General features: G+C 46.1%; 1 protein-coding gene across 4 annotated transcripts in view; it reads left to right on the top strand.

The window, feature by feature from the left end:
- Window positions 1-15,572, top strand: part of GRIN2A (glutamate ionotropic receptor NMDA type subunit 2A) — a 154,561-nt gene that overhangs the window by 96,396 nt on the left and 42,593 nt on the right. For all 4 annotated transcript variants that reach the window (XR_012500420.1, XM_074346763.1, XM_074346761.1 and 1 more), the window contains exon 9: window positions 13,738-13,925. Coding sequence is in view for 3 of the 4 variants with exons in the window: in XM_074346763.1 (XP_074202864.1) it covers window positions 13,738-13,925 (188 nt within the window). In the remaining variant the exon portion in view is untranslated. The remainder of the gene's footprint in view (window positions 1-13,737; window positions 13,926-15,572) is intronic.

The following is a 15,572-nucleotide window of genomic DNA, read 5'->3' as shown; positions in this document are numbered from 1 at the left end:
AGGCAGTTATGAGGCTTTGAGAGGTCAATTCATTGACTATTGAGAGCTGCTGTTCTGCCTGGAGTGGACAGGACCTGGGGGAGGAAAAGCACAGACTGAGCAGTGGGGTAGAGGAACGGAAGTTTGGGTTTGGGTGTGTTAAGTTGGGTTTGTCTTTGGGACAACATTATCTTATTTCTGTATCATCTTTGCGTTGATTTAAACCAAACAATCTGTGAGATGCAGCCCCAAGCACTTCACATGCATAGTCTCATTTGATCTTCAGAAATACCCCTACGAGCTGGGTACTGTTACTCGTATGAGCTGGGTACTGTTACTCGTATGAGCTGGGTACTGTTACCCCTATGAGCTGGGTACTGTTACTCCTATGAGCTGGGTACTGTTACCCCTATGAGCTGGGTACTGTTACTCCTATGAGCTGGTTACTGTTACTCCTATGAGCTGGATACTTTAAGAGATGAAGAACCTAAGACTCCACAAAGTTAACTAATTACCCAACAAGCTATTTAACTAAGTACTTAACATTATAGAATTATTGACCATTAAGAGTCAGGCTTGCATCTCAGAAGACGTCCTCAATCTAAATTCTTTTAGGCAGTTAGGAGGAAGGTCAAAGTTTCTTCCTGAGTCTTTTGGGCCTTGATTGTTTTCAGCTTGAAATAATTAGCATGCCAAGAGAGATTTGGGGGTGGCAAGTTTTGCTTCCTTACAATATATACATTTAACATTGCACATAATATATGTATGCTATATAATACATATTTATCAACTGACAATCTACGAGTTGGTAAGATCCTCAAAAGAAACTGGTCCAGGGTAGTTGAAATTGCTAAGACAAAGGTGGACCAGGAAAGCATGAGGATCCTCACTGATGCTGAGTTGCCATGAACAGCAAGTTCTTTCAAGGATGCCATTTGAGCAGGTTTTATTAGCTATATTTTATCAGTCAAGCAGAATCCCACTCAGAGGGTTCACTTCTAGCTGCTGAGTTCGAAAGCAGGCATAGACCTCGGGGTTCAGTGAGCTGTTCTCTTAAATAGGATAGCATTGTCTCCAGAGAAAATCAGATCGACAATGACCTGGTTTCTGAGATCCACCCCCACACTGCAAATAAAGCTCAAAAATAATTGCTACCACATCAGAGAGTTAGGAATTTTACTCTTAATAAAAACTCAAGAAAATAGAGACATCTTTTTTTTGTGCTTGAAATTATTTTTTGTTAAACTCTATTAAAACTATATGAATGGATTTTCAAGGTCACCCGTAAAGTATTAAAAACAGAAAAAAATGAGGGGAAAAGTTGAGTAAAATGGGATCCCAACTCTGTAAACTCAGAGATGAAGAGAGAAGAGAGAGAGGAAGAAAGGAGACTGAAATGAAAAACATCAAATGTTACCAGAGATCCTGCTCAATGGTTAGAACGGTGGGCTTCTTTCTACCCTTTTATACTTAACACATTTTCTTCCACAGAAGTATTACTTATAATAATCAGAAAAGAAAAAAAGTGTCTTTCGAATGTAATTCTTCAATTCTTCCTGCACTTCTTTTGGGTATTTGTCCACATGGACACATTTATAGTTTATAATTTGTAGTTTACACACATTGAATCAGCATGTGTGCAAATACGTTCTGTTTCTTTCGGTTAAATCTATTCAGTTTTGCTGGACGATTATCACACTTAACTAGATGACACTTCCCTGAGCTAGAGGAAGATTAATTAATTTAACTTTTCCTGCTGGGTATTTACATCATACCTTGTCTGGTGTTGGAGGGCCCTTGCAGGAAACAGCTGTTTCAGAAAGCTTGCAGATACCGTTACTATGCCAATTTGTTGAGAACGCCATCCTACATCATGCCTCAGACTTTGTGCCACAAAGAGCGCTGTTTTTCTTCACTGTAAGGCACGCTTGTATCCTGTGGACAAGTCCTGTACCTACTCGTCATGTTGTTTTTGCTGGGGCTTCTACGTAATTCAGAGCTTAATTTATGATCTTCCATTAGCAACTGCGGAGAGCTTATGGCCTGACTATCTGCTTTGTGACTCTCCCTAAGGCCTTACCTACTATTCCATCTCTGAGTTCAATTCACTCAAATTGCTTTATCCGTATGTTTAAACCTTATTCTACTGCAGTTTGAACAATCCGCCTGAATTGTTCTGGGAACTAAGGGAGGTATTTCTATCTCGTACCATTTATTAAGAGCTTACCTATGTGCCAGGGACTGTTCTGAATGTTTTGGCTGCATTATCTTAATTAAACCTTGTAACAACCCTGTGAGACAATGATTGTCACGATTTGCATTTACAGTTGAGGAAACAGGTACAGAGAGATTAAATAGTTTATCGGAGGCCACACTTGCTCCAGAACCCGTGCTTTGAGTCACAGCTTAAAATACTGAGTATGAACATTCCCATAGCAGTGCACCATTAACCTGTTTCTAATTACGCACTGTTACACAAAGCCGAGAGCTAATTTTGTTCGTACTTTATAATGTCTCTTTTTCCTTTGGAAGTCTTAATGCTGCTTTTCAAAGGGGACAGTATTTCTCCTTCCATTGAGATAGAGGAAAGAAATGAACTCACAGAGGGAAACAAACCAAAAAAAGGGGTGTATTCCTTCTATGGGGATGCACATGGTTAGGGAATCCTTCCTGGATTCCCTGAACAAGCAGGAGCTTCCTGGCAGATTCCATCTCCTTAGAAATCGCCTCTTCTTACTGATTGCAACTCACACCAGGACTTCAAGTATATGATCTGGTTTCATTCTGATTCAACTCTGCTAAATAGGCACTCTCTCCATTTGACAGAAGATGAAACTGAGGCTCAAGGAGCAGAAGCCATTTGCCCAGAGGTTAAGTGAGCAACAGAGCTGGCGTTCAGACTCCGCCTAGCATCTCTTTCTACCCGTGGTGTCTAACTTTCTGCTTGTCCTGACGAGTGAATGATGCTGAGAAGGGCTGGACACCTTTGCTATGAGGCAGGGGGATGAGACCCGGGGAGTCTGGTGCTCCTGCCTGTCAGCAGCTCGGATCTGGAAAACCTCAGCTGTGCGCTTCCTTCGTGTCTGCTTGAAAGCTGTAAACTGGTTCCCACCGACCAGGGTGCTAAAACAGTCTCGGAGTTAGAGCGTCCGCCTGTGTGTTCTCTTGCTGTAGCTGCAGTGGGGGAGGAGGGAGTTTTCCTGGAGCCGGGCTAGCTCAGGCCGTGGAAGGTCCCAGCACAGGTTGGGAGATGCTGTTCACCCGCCATGGAGAGTGCTTGGCACCTAGACTGCAGCCTCTGCCCTGGCAAGTCCAGCCTCCTTCCATGGAGGGAAAGGCAGGTGGAGGAGTGCTAAGAACTTGGTCGCGCACCTCGGGTTTCCCCACTGCAGTAGTTCCCCAGGGCCTCCGTAACGTATTACTGCGAACTTGGGGGATTGAAATAGTTCTGCAGGCAGAAGTCTAAAAGCGAGGTGTCAGCAGGGCCAGGCTCCCCTCGAAGGATCTAGGGGAGAGCTGTCCTTGGCTCCACCTGCTTCTGGGGGCTCTTGGTGGCAGCATCATTCGCACCTCTATCTCTGTCTCTGTGTGACCTTGTTTCCTGTGTGTCTCCTCTTCTTTTAAGTTATGGGATTTAGCACCCACCTAAATCCAGGATGATTTCATCTTGAGATCCTTGACTAATTACATCTGCAAAGACCCAGTTTCTAAATAAGATTACAGACTGAGGTTCCGGGCGGATGTGAATTTTGGGGGAGACACTATTCAACCCACCACACTCACCAAGGCTGTAGTGTGGTTTTCCCAACACCGGTTTCTGACAGATGTCCAGTGTGAGCACCGCAGAAGCGCTCCTCCAGGGTCTGGGGTCTGGGGGAGAGGCCTCACTGCCCAGCGCCCCATCCGAGCGTGTGCTGCATGCGGCGGGTGACCTTGCATTTCACCCAGAGGCTCGGTGCACTCGAATGCAACACGGGTTCTTGTGTGTGAACGCCCACCATCGGGCGATGCGATTATTATGCCGGCTGGCTTCCTGTGCCTTCTCCATCCCTGCCTCTCACTCTTTGCCAGACACTGTCGTAGGCACTTTACCTATGATTTTTCGTTTACTTTTCACAACCGCCCCGTGAGGTTGCATGTCCAGCGCCTCCACTGTGCACACAGAGAAACTGTTGTTGGGGGGGAAGGAATTTCCCTCTCCTCTTCCAGATTCTTCTGGCTGGTCTGATAATTACGTTGACAGGAGAAAAGCCAACAAAACTTTAGTAACGTGTATCCATAGGAGAGACCCGGGAAAACTGAGTAGCTCGCCAAGATGGCCAGACGCTCACTTCCAATACCGTCTTCAGCTAAAAACAAAGGAGAATGTTGAGGGTGGGGGTTTGGGACTACAAAGGGGTGGGTGTCCATTGACATGGAGATGGAAAAGCAAATGTTTGGTAAATAAAATGTTTGCTGGGCCTAATAGAGGCAAGAGGACACAGAGCGGACTCTGACCTCTGGGCGCTGCTGAGTTCCCCCAGCGCACTTAGCCCGCATTCTTTGCGGGTATGTCTGGCGGTGGCTCCATGCCAGGAACAGGCCTTTCATCTCAATTCTTTAGGCAGCGCAGGAGGAGGTAAAAAGAAAGGCTTCCTGAGACTTCTCTATTTCTTAAAAATAATCAGCCTTAATTAATCCTCGTGCCAAAGAGACACAATTTGGGGTGGCAAATTTTGCTCATCTCCACAGTCATGCAGAGGTTCAGTCACTTACCAGGCACGTGCTGGTAAGTTTCAGAGCTGGGATTTGAACTGACATCTGACATCTGTGCTCTTACCCACCGTGCTTGTTGCTTCTCATTAAAAAATATATTCTCACTGTAAAAAATGCAAATATATAAGCACCCATTTGACCATCTCCCAGGGCCAAGTCACCCCCACCCCTACCAGGTAAGCACTATTATCTGTTTGATATACATGCCATTTCTCCTAGACCTTTGTTGGATGTATTTATGTATTCACACATAATTATAAAATTTTATTCTGTGGGATGCTGTCAAACTCTACGCAGTAATTCACAGCTTTGTTTTCAATTAATAATAATTTTGAAGAGCCTTCTATATGTGTAGCTGTCTTTTGCCTTCATTCTCTTTGATGGCTGGAAAGAATTCCATGGTTTGCATACATCACAGTTGATTAAACTGTTTCCCTCCGGGGGACTCTTCATAAGATGGCCATGTTAAAGCTCTGTGATGAGTCCTCTCTGCCCTTACGCAAGTAATTCTGTAGGAATGACCTCAAGAAGTAGAATTTCTGGGTCATAGTGTTTATAGCTTCTAAGAAAGGTTAGTCTTATTCAGCTGAGTGAGTGAGTGATTTTCTGAGTGAGCTCTTGGTGTGGAGCATAGACTCTGGATTGAGAACTACCCAGCTTCATATTCTGGCTCTGATGACTACCAGCTGTGTGACCTTTGGCAAATTAACCTCTCTGAAGCCTGTTTCCCACGTCTTTAAAACCCTTGTCTCCCAGAATTCATTTGAGAATTAAATGTATTGATTTAAGGAAAGTCCCTGGCACCGTATCAGACACATAATCGAATTTCCTTAAATATTGATTCTTTTCCCATTTTTCTCTTTCACTTCCATATATTTCCTGGCCTTTGAGCGTCCCTGTCTGTCAGCCCTGGTGTGTGACAAGTTCGGCCGCATCATGAGCACTACCAGGAGTGTGTTGTGCTGCTTAAAAGCTGAGCATCCTGCATTCGAATTCCCTCTCTACTCACATTCAGCCGTGGGACCTTAGGTTCATTAATCTCTTGGCCCTCAGTGATTTTGTTTATAAAATGATGCTAATTATGATTCCTTCACTTGGGAATGATAACTTAGGAACTTGTGCTCAGGAACCATGGTAAGGATTAAATGAGACGCGCAGGCGAAGAGCACAGTGTCTGGCACGTAGGAGACATTCAGGAACAGTCTGAACAAACAAAACATTCTTTGTATTGAGAGCATTTTTTTAATAATATGCTGTGCATCATGGAATTTGCAGTAGAATGGTTGACTCTGATCCCAGCCCTTGAAGAGTACCTACCAGGAACCTGCATAAAAGATTTACATTTCAGAAGGAACCAATGCTTTTCCTGTGTCAGGACGTGAGCGGTAGCAAGAGGAAGGAGCAGCATTTGCATAGCGCTCCGTGAGCCACCAGGTGAAGCTGTAGCTCATGCTTCATTCAACTAGGGCACAGCCACATGGGAGAGATGGTGTTCCTGCGGGCCAGGCGGGGAAGTCAGAGCTTAGCTGTGCTCACAGACCTACCCAGCGCCCTGCAGTCCTGCTCCTCTGACCCCGCATCCTGCCTGAAAACCTGCGCTCAGCTTGGAGGAGCCGTGCAGGGGTGCCCCGGGGGTGCACTGCCTTGGCAGGAGGATTGATCCAGAAACAGGGACGCCGCGGCACGCCTTGGGCAGGGACCTCTGGGCTTCGGTTTTCTCTTCTGAAAAATTAAATGATGGCGTTCCGTGACCTTTCGACAACTTGGACAAGGCTGGCTCCAATGTTAAATTTAACGGGAACAAAGTGGGCTTTTGCTGTGTTGTTTTAACCTTCCCCTGTGTTTGAGGTTGTTAGTCGACTGTGTGCACCTCACCTCTGCTGTCTGCCCTCGTTTCTCTTCCTTCCTCCCTCCCCTCCCTCTGCCATCTCTCCCTCCCTCTTTGTCTCTTAGTCTGTTTGGATAAGTCCATCTCCCTCTGTGTCTTACTGTCTCTTTCTCCTTCTCTGTCTCTTTCCCTCTCTCTCTCTTTCTTGCTCTTGCCTTTCTATCTTTCTCCCTGTCCTCCTGTTTTCCCTGGTACATGCTTCCATCTGTATTTTTTCCCTCCCTCCTTCTCTGCCTTTCTCTGCCTCTGGCTTACAAGATCGCTCAGTTAAAAGAAAAATCCAATATTCACCATCCGTCTTTTTTACCCAATTCACAGTGAATATTACTGGAAGAATTAATCAACACAGATTAAACTGACAACAGCGAAAAGCACACAGGGTGAAATTTGTTATTGACGACAAACCCACAGATGACTTGAATCTTCTTGGCCAATTTCAGATCTCTGCACAATTTTGATCCAGGAGAATTGGACTTGGTCCCAATCACACCCACAAAAGAAAACCCACAATGGCAGAAGTTATAAATTAGTAAAATTTATTATGGTCAATGAATCAAATCCCTATGAAATTTCAACACAAAAGAATTGATCCCAGTGAAAATCGTTTCCAAAAAAAAAAAAAAAAATTGGAAACAATTCAACTATGCTAGGCGAGATACTGATCTAGGAATTAAATTAGCTTAATGGAGTTTGCTCTGAAAAATGCTTCCTTAGTGAAAATGTCTCAGTGTTGGTATAATTCTGACTTGAAAGTTTGTATTCGCAAACTCAGAGTCAAAATGTGAGTCTAGGCTACTTTCCTAAAGCCTGTTTTAGACCAAACCGTGCTGACGGCAGGTATGGTCTCTGTATGTATTGAGTGTCTCTTGCCCAAGCAGACACCTTCATGCGTCAGAGGCACCGCTTTCTGGGCCCGTGAACGCCCTTCACCCACCAGCAGCCCTGTGCCTGGGTACCACCTTCGCTTCTCCACACAGTGACGTCATCACTACCCCAACAGCCTCCTGAATTTGCAGGAGGATATGTAACTTCCTAAATGCCTTCACTCCTGTTTTCATCCACACAACAGCCAGCCCTGTGAAAGAGCTGTTGTTTCCCCACTTGACAGATGAGAAAACCGAGGCTCAGAGAGGTCCCATGATGGGGTCTCATTCACAGAACTGGCAGAGGTGGGCCTGAACCGCATCCATGGCTCCACAGTTGCCCAGACGTGCTGACTGGCCTAAATCCCTGGCTGACATGCTTCTCTTCCTAGCAAGGCTTTGATGTGCCCTAAAAAAATACACTCAGTTATCATCAAAGAGATGCTTAATTTTCAGTAACGCTTCAGACTAGACCTCCAAAACACACAGACACTTAGCTCACATACACACACATGTTCCGGTTTCATTAATTCATCAGAACAAGTCAATGTCTAGTTAAAGGCCTCTTGAATGTTAATGAATGAATAATTAACTTTAACTATATAATTAGCCTTTAAATGTGCTGAGACCCCCAGAGAGCATCTGAAAACATGCATAAGGAGATGATGAGCTAAAACCGGAAACTTTTGATTAAGAAATGTCAAGTCACTTGACAATATGAGTCCCCTCTCCCCAGAGGGACTGTGCCTTGACTAGGGGCCATAGCCTTACCTTTCGTAGAGGGAATCAGCCTGGCCAGCAGACAGTCTTGGGGCCAGGAGCAAACATTCAGGCCATCCTGTAGGTAGAAGAAGGACCAATGCAAGGAACAGGGTCAGAACTACACACTCAGGGAAGCTGTAGCAGCTCTTCAAAGCTGTCGAAAAATCTGGCAGGAAGCCACCAGGTGAAAGCAACGTGGGGCACATGTGACCTTCCTCCTTCCTCTGCTTCTGTGCGGATGTGCAGAGAGGAGGTCTGATTTCCCCCTCTCATTCTGAATTGCTGTCATTTTTAATCGTTTGCTTTCCTTGAGGACTACTGGTGACAGGGAAGGGGCGACAGCACCCACACAGCCTCTGTGACGCCTGGGGGTGGGCACGTCGCATGGCCAGCACAGCACGGCGTTTGTGTCGGGCTGCTGCTCTGGGCCAGCCCTCACCCTGGGGAGCCGAGGCGTTGCTTCATTTGTCACAAATGTCTGGGGAAGAGCTCAGCCTTCTGTAGGGAGTAGGGCAGAGAGGTGCGCCAGGGAGGGGCCCTGTCCCCATCACGGTTCTCAGACGTATCTTTGAGCCTTCTCCACCCAGTAGGAGAAGCACTTAACGGGTGACAGCCATACAACCAGGCAGGAGCTGGGAAGGCAGGGACACAGACGACTTCCTCTTGAAAAGCAGGAGACACCAAGCAGAGCAGCTTCCCTGCATTCCTTGCCTGTGAGCCCTCAAGCGTCCAGCTGACTGCTCCGACTTCTGAGGGCCTTTTTCCTCCAGTGCTAGCTTTAATCTCCACCTTGCTCCAAACCCAGTGCTGCCAATTACCCCGCTGCAGCCTAATCCATCACTGTCTCCCACGTCGCAGCTCCAGTCCCCCACATGCTTTTGGTCTAAATTGGGCTTCAGGTGGCCTTTTCCTCTTTCTGATCCTCTACCCTCAACAAGAAGCCCTGGCCATCTACACCTAAACCTCTCCCCAGGGACAGAGATGGGGTGTGTGGGGGGGCAAGAGATGCTTTCTGTGGAGGTGACTCTAGACCTGACATGACTGTGCATCCACTGGGAAAGAGAGAGATGAAACTGAACAACCCACCAAATCTCTTAAAACCCTTCCTTTTTTTTTCCGTAGCACCGGGCTTCATTTACAGCCGGACCCCCCAGTCCGAACTGCATAAGTAACAGAGCTGCTGCTATTCAGCCCACAAATCTAATGGGCCACGCTATCACAGTGGTTATGTCCATGGCCTTTCTCATCAGGCTGTGTTAAGCCCAAATGCTGCTCTGACACTATGTTGTCACTTTACCTCTCAGCACCTTCGTTCCCTCCTGTTGTGCGGACAGCAGTAATCCATCCAACTTTGCTCAGCTCGAAGGGGTAAAGGAAATGAGATCGTGCACGGAAAGTATTCAGGCCTTCATTTGCCCCAGAGAAGGCGTAAACATTGCGAGCCCCTTTGCTATAAAATCTGAGTTCGATGGAATACATCTGTGTGTCTCGAGCATTTGAGCGCCAGCCACTGCACACACATTCTGCTTGTGTAACATCACTTTGTTCCCAACAGCCCTCAAAGGGCAAATAATGTCGGCCCCACTTTGCAGAGAGAAGAATGAGGCTCCAGACTACAGGGGCCTTGTTCAAAGTCTTCGACCACGTCAGCCCACTCTTGACGTCAGCGCATTTTACATCTTTTCTTTTTAACAGCAGGGAACATTTCCCTGCAGCTGGAAAGAGATCAAAAGCAGAGGTCTTTGTGCCGGAGCAAGGAGGGCCCAGGGCCCCCCTCCCGGGGCCTCCCCCCGCCCACCTGGAGCCACGCCGTGCACGTCAATAGCCGTCGGCCACGCGAGCCCATTTACACCGGAATCTAAATTCGTGAAATGAAATAAAATTAAAAGCCCAGTTCCTCACTCGGGCTAACCGCACTTTAAGTGCTTGAGAGCTGTATCAGCACAGGTACAGGGTTTATTTCCATCATTGCAGAAAGTTCTGCCAGACAATGCTGCCATAGAGGGTCTGTAACAGGGAGTTCGTAAATATTGTAGATGAGTTCAGGCTGCTTTGGCCCCTGAGAACCTCATCTGCTCATCGACAACCTAGGAAAAAAATGATAATAATGATGGTACATCTCCCTGCTGGGCATTTGTGAGGCCCTGATGGGACAATGTATGTACAATGCTGTGCCCTTTGTCCAGCCCTGTGCAGACAATGGCCGTGTCTGTCAGAGGGATGTCTTTAAACAAGCAGGTATCTGTGACCATTGCATTTAGATCCCAGAGCTCTAGAATCATCAATGAGGGAGAGAAATCAAGATTACCTGGTTCTGTGGTTTCTTTCATATGCTGTTCTCACTTTGGTTCTGACGAGGCCCCAAGACCACAGGGAGTCTTCGTGGTCAGACCCACCTAAGGGCACAGACACCAGCCCACGCAGGCATACCAACGTGTAATTGCTTTGCTCAGAATGAATCAGTTGTGTCTTTGGCAATTGTCCTCCCTCAGGCTTGATGGCATCTTGCTTTTGCAAACTTTTGTTTCCTGAGAAAACGTCCCTTTTTCCTTTGGACAAATCTGGCTGTATTTTATTTTGCTCTACTGAAGATTTGTCATGAAATGTGGTGATGCTTTGCAGAAATCTGTGCCTGTCCATAAAATACGAATTTAAATTGCTGTTGGACAACTCTCGTATGGTTGCCAGGTACAGTTTCAGATTTCTGTCCCAGAAATGCGTCAGCGTGGGGTGGGTTAATGGGATGGGGGAAAGTTCCACCCCCGTGAATACCAACAGACAGCCTTAACGTTCAAATGCCCTGTATGCACCTGTGTATGTATTTATGTTTGTTTTTTTGAGGAATTGAGAGAAGAGAGTTGGGTGAGTCTGAGAAAGTTTTAATAAGACTCAGGTTCTTGGCATCTCCATGGCAACGGGAAGTATTGCCACTGTAAGCATCCCAGCTTCATTAAGAGGACAAATACTACCCACGGCCTGAAGTCCTCAGGAGACATGTTATCTAGAGTCTCAGTTTCCCTACTGAGAGTGACCGAAGGTGACTGTTGGCTTGGACAATTGTAGGATACGACGGGTCAGCAGGACCACAGTGACCACCTCATCTCACAGATGGAAACCAGCAGCCCAAAAGAAGGAAGTGACTTTCCCAAGGTGGTGCCACAGTCCAAATGGAGACTAGAACTCACATCCCTTCCACCTGCTCCTCCACTGCCCCTGTCACCTGCCCTACTGCCATCATACACAAACCTACCTTTCCGAGTTCCCCATCCCAGACGTCCACAGCTCTCTGCCGCTGGCTGTGCAGAAAGGCTGTTTCCTCTTGGTTTGTCAGCTGTGTTCGCCATCACCCTTGACAACGCCCAGGTTTTCCCTCTCTTCCCCTGGGATTATCTGACCCCCTTTTGATACTCTCAGAGCATAAAATCATGTCTCCCACCCTACAGCCTTGAGATCAAAGCCTCAGAGTCTTCCCGTTGGCGAGACCAGCCTTGTCTTCCTGCCTCATCTCTAACCATCACAGAAACAGAGAATTAAAATGAAGAACGCAGCCATAAACCTTCCAAATAGTTTTGTTCCCATGGGGAGCCCTTCGGCAGCTGTCTCTGAAAGGATGCAGCATTTTACATCCTCTCCCTGCCACTTTTATTTTTCTTTGCTTCACTGTTTTATGTTCTCCTGTTAAGAAGAGAAGGGCAGTAAAGTTGAAAAAGAGTCGGGAAGTTGAGAACTCTCTGATTTAGTTTTCTTACCTACTTCGGAGTTGGGACATCCATCTCTGTATACAAAGGTGATCATTTCAGCCTTGTTAAATAGCTTTAAGACTTGGAAACAACATACATGCCCACTCATGAGGATGTAGGCCGTGACGTAAGCTCAGCCATGCCTTTGAGGGGATTACTGGATGCTTGCCTTTTCGAAGGTGCTGACTTGGGGGGAGTGGGGGACGGCAAACAGGACTTCTGAGATGACTGATGCTTTCTGCCTTGACATGCGTGGTGATTTTAAGGATATACATGTATGTGTAAACATGTATCTAGCACTTTATTCCATATAAGTTATACCTCAATAAAAATAAATGTACCAAAAAATTTTAAATAGTCTATGTTTACTGACATAGAAATATGTGCCCTATGTGTGGGGTGAAATGAGAAAAGAATGCCATTGGTGAAACGGTTTGCATGGAATAATTATTTTGGGGGGGGGTTGGAACAAGGGTTGCAAACTATGTCCCATGGGCCAACCTGTTTTTGTAAATAACCTTTTATTAGAACAGAGTTGAATCCATTCACTGATGTGTTATCTATGGCTGCTTTCATGCTAGCTATTAGTTTCCTAGGGCTGAGTGAAAAGCATCACAGAGCAGGAGGCTTAGACAACAGGCGGGTTTTTGTCTCATACGTCTCAAGGCTGGACGTCCGAGATCAAGGTGTCAGCCGGGCCGTGCTCCCTCTGAGGCACGTGGGAGGGGTCTGTCCCCGGTGTCTCCTGATAGATCGTAGGTTTGTGGCGGCATAACTCCAGCCTTCGCACAGCCTTCTTCCTGTGTGCATGTCTGGGTCCAAATTTCTCCTTTTTCTAAGGACCCCGATCATATTGGATTAGGAGCCCACTGTACTCCAGGATGACCTCATCCTAACTAATTGCATTTGCAATGACGCTATCGCCAAATAAGGTCATATTTGGAGACACTGGGGGTTACGGCTTCAATATATGAATTTTGAAGAAATGGTTCAACCTATAACGTGCTACGATAGCAAAATTGAGTAGTTGCAACAAAGACTATAGCTACCCCGCAAAGCCTAAACTATTTATTACCTTGTCTCTACAGAAAAACTTACCAACCCCTCTTTTAGAAGATGTGTGTGTGTGTCTGCACACACACACACACACAAAATTTGGAAGGTCATTCACAAATATGTTAACAGAGGTTGCCTCTGAGTTATGGAATGATAGGCAATTTAATTTTAATTGTAGTCTTAATATTTTCTACATGAATTGGGTTTCTAAAGATTATTACATAATAATTTTTGTGATACAAAAAAATAGTAAACACGTTCCTTTGGGCAGGGAGAGACATTATTCCTATTTAGTCTCTCTCCCTTTCCCGCACGCAACCGCCAAGTTCTCCTGTCCCTTAATGGTTTATTTTGTTCGGATGCAAACCTTTCTAAATAGGCCACTGTTCTCCACTGTTGGGTGTGCTAAGGGCAGACACTTAGCAAACCAGCAGACTCAACTGTTTACTCACTTGGGCATAAGGATTCTTCCTGTCTTTATTTAGCTGCCTCTTGTAACTCGGAGAGAAAAGGTCCTGGCTTTTATCTCCTCATTAAAAATAGATCCTTTTATGATGATGGGATGGAGCCGTCATGAGTCATCATCTCCTGTGTGAAAGAAAGTGTGTGATGTTGGAACAGGCCTCGGGAACTGGGCGCCAAGATCGTACCTCGCTCACCACCCCCATGACTCCTTGGTTTCTTGTCGTTGCAGGAAACTGGACGCGTTCATCTATGACGCTGCGGTCTTGAATTACAAGGCCGGGAGGGACGAAGGCTGCAAGCTGGTGACCATTGGGAGTGGGTACATCTTTGCCACCACCGGTTACGGAATTGCCCTCCAGAAGGGTTCCCCTTGGAAGCGGCAGATTGACTTGGCCCTGCTCCAGTTTGTTGGTGATGGTAAGACCTTGGTGGGCCCCCTTCCTTCTGGAGACCTGAGACCCTTGCACTGTCTCCGTTTCCTAATGGACCTTTGGGTGATGAGTTTGCTCACTAAGAGTGTTTATTGAGTGCCGATCACATGACACCATGATTCTTTAGGTTGCTTGTGATGGAAACCAATTACAGATAACTAAATAAATTAAAGGGAATTTATCAGAAGGATGCAGAAGTGTCTATCTCAGTGAATTTAGGAAAGAGTTGAGCAAATAGGTTCAGCAGGAAAAACAGGAACCAGGGCAGTCCTAGGGCCTCAACAGCAGGAATTCATAGGTCCTCTCTCTAGAGCAGTGGTTCTCACTTGGGGGGCTGGGGTGGGGGGTGCAGGAGATAATTGGCTATGTATGGAGATAGTTTTGATCATCATGACAAGGAAGCTGGTTTGATACTGGCATCTAGTGGGGAGAGGTCAGGCAAACACCTTACGGTGCCCCGGGCAGCCCCCTACATCTCAAAACACAGGATTATCTGACTCCAAACATTAGCAGTAAAAAGGTTAAAAAAAAAAAAAAAAAAGGAAACTCTGCTCTAGAGCAAGGACATTACATAACTAGGCTCTGAGTCCCAAACTCTTATTTTCTAAATTCTAAATTTCAAATTCGAGAGGAAAGATTCCTGATGCATTTTGGGTCAAGTGCTCTCTCCTGAACCCTTCAGGAGTGGATAAGGGGCGGGGCCATGTTGTCCTAACACAACGGCTCCTGTTATTACCCTACGGAGGAACAAAGGAGAGGCAGTCTCTACAAAAGGAATTGTGAGCAGAAATCCCATGGGTTTCCACTATAGTCCACCTCTTGACTGCCTATCATGTGGGGAAAAAAAAAAACTGTTTCCACCCTCACAGGGCCGACAGTCTAGTGGGATTACCATATTTATGGAACTGTACAATTAAGTAGGCTGATGATCTCCAACAGCATTCATTTTCTTCTGTCCTTCATAGTTGGTGGTCTCACCACAGCCCACTGCTCCATGACATGGTTTTTAGAATCCTGTCCTAGCTCAAATGGCATGTTAGTTACCCTGTGAATTACCGACACAGGGATAGGAAAAGCAAAGCCAGCAGAGATGGCAAGTTAACTCTGAAAACTTGAGTATAAATAAGATATAAAACCCCAGGGCTTAGGGCAGAAGCTGCCTTTAAGAAGGTTGGAGGCTATAATCAGAGATGGTTACAGAACGTGCCCATCTAGAGCTGGGAGAGGACAGTCTGGCAACCACTCTGGCCAAATACAGTGTCGAAATGGGCAGAGGTTAGTGCATATGTTTGGTGTGGATTTGAACAAAGTGCATAATTCCTTACCCTCTCTCCTCCCAGAATTAAACCCTAGATTTCTCACAGAACCGTCACGAGATCTACATGTGCTTTATATTTAACTCCCAAATAAGAGTAGCTGATTCTTTGAATTCCCTTTAGGGCATCTGTCCCTTCCTCACTCAGATCGAGAGCCATATTCTCTGCTGTGTGATCATGATTTGTGTCTGTGGTGGTCAACGATTGCTGTGAAATCTTAGAGGCAGAGGACAACAAGCATTTCTTTGGCTTGTGGGAGTGCAGGTTGAGTGGAGAAGCTCCGTCTCGGGCTGCGGTGGCTCCACTCCCTGCTGCAA

Source organism: Camelus bactrianus, chromosome 18, assembly GCF_048773025.1.
Source record: "Camelus bactrianus isolate YW-2024 breed Bactrian camel chromosome 18, ASM4877302v1, whole genome shotgun sequence".
Lineage (NCBI taxonomy): Eukaryota > Metazoa > Chordata > Mammalia > Artiodactyla > Camelidae > Camelus > Camelus bactrianus.
The sequence above is the reverse complement of the archived record's forward strand: the minus strand, read 5'-3'. Positions and strand labels throughout refer to the sequence as shown.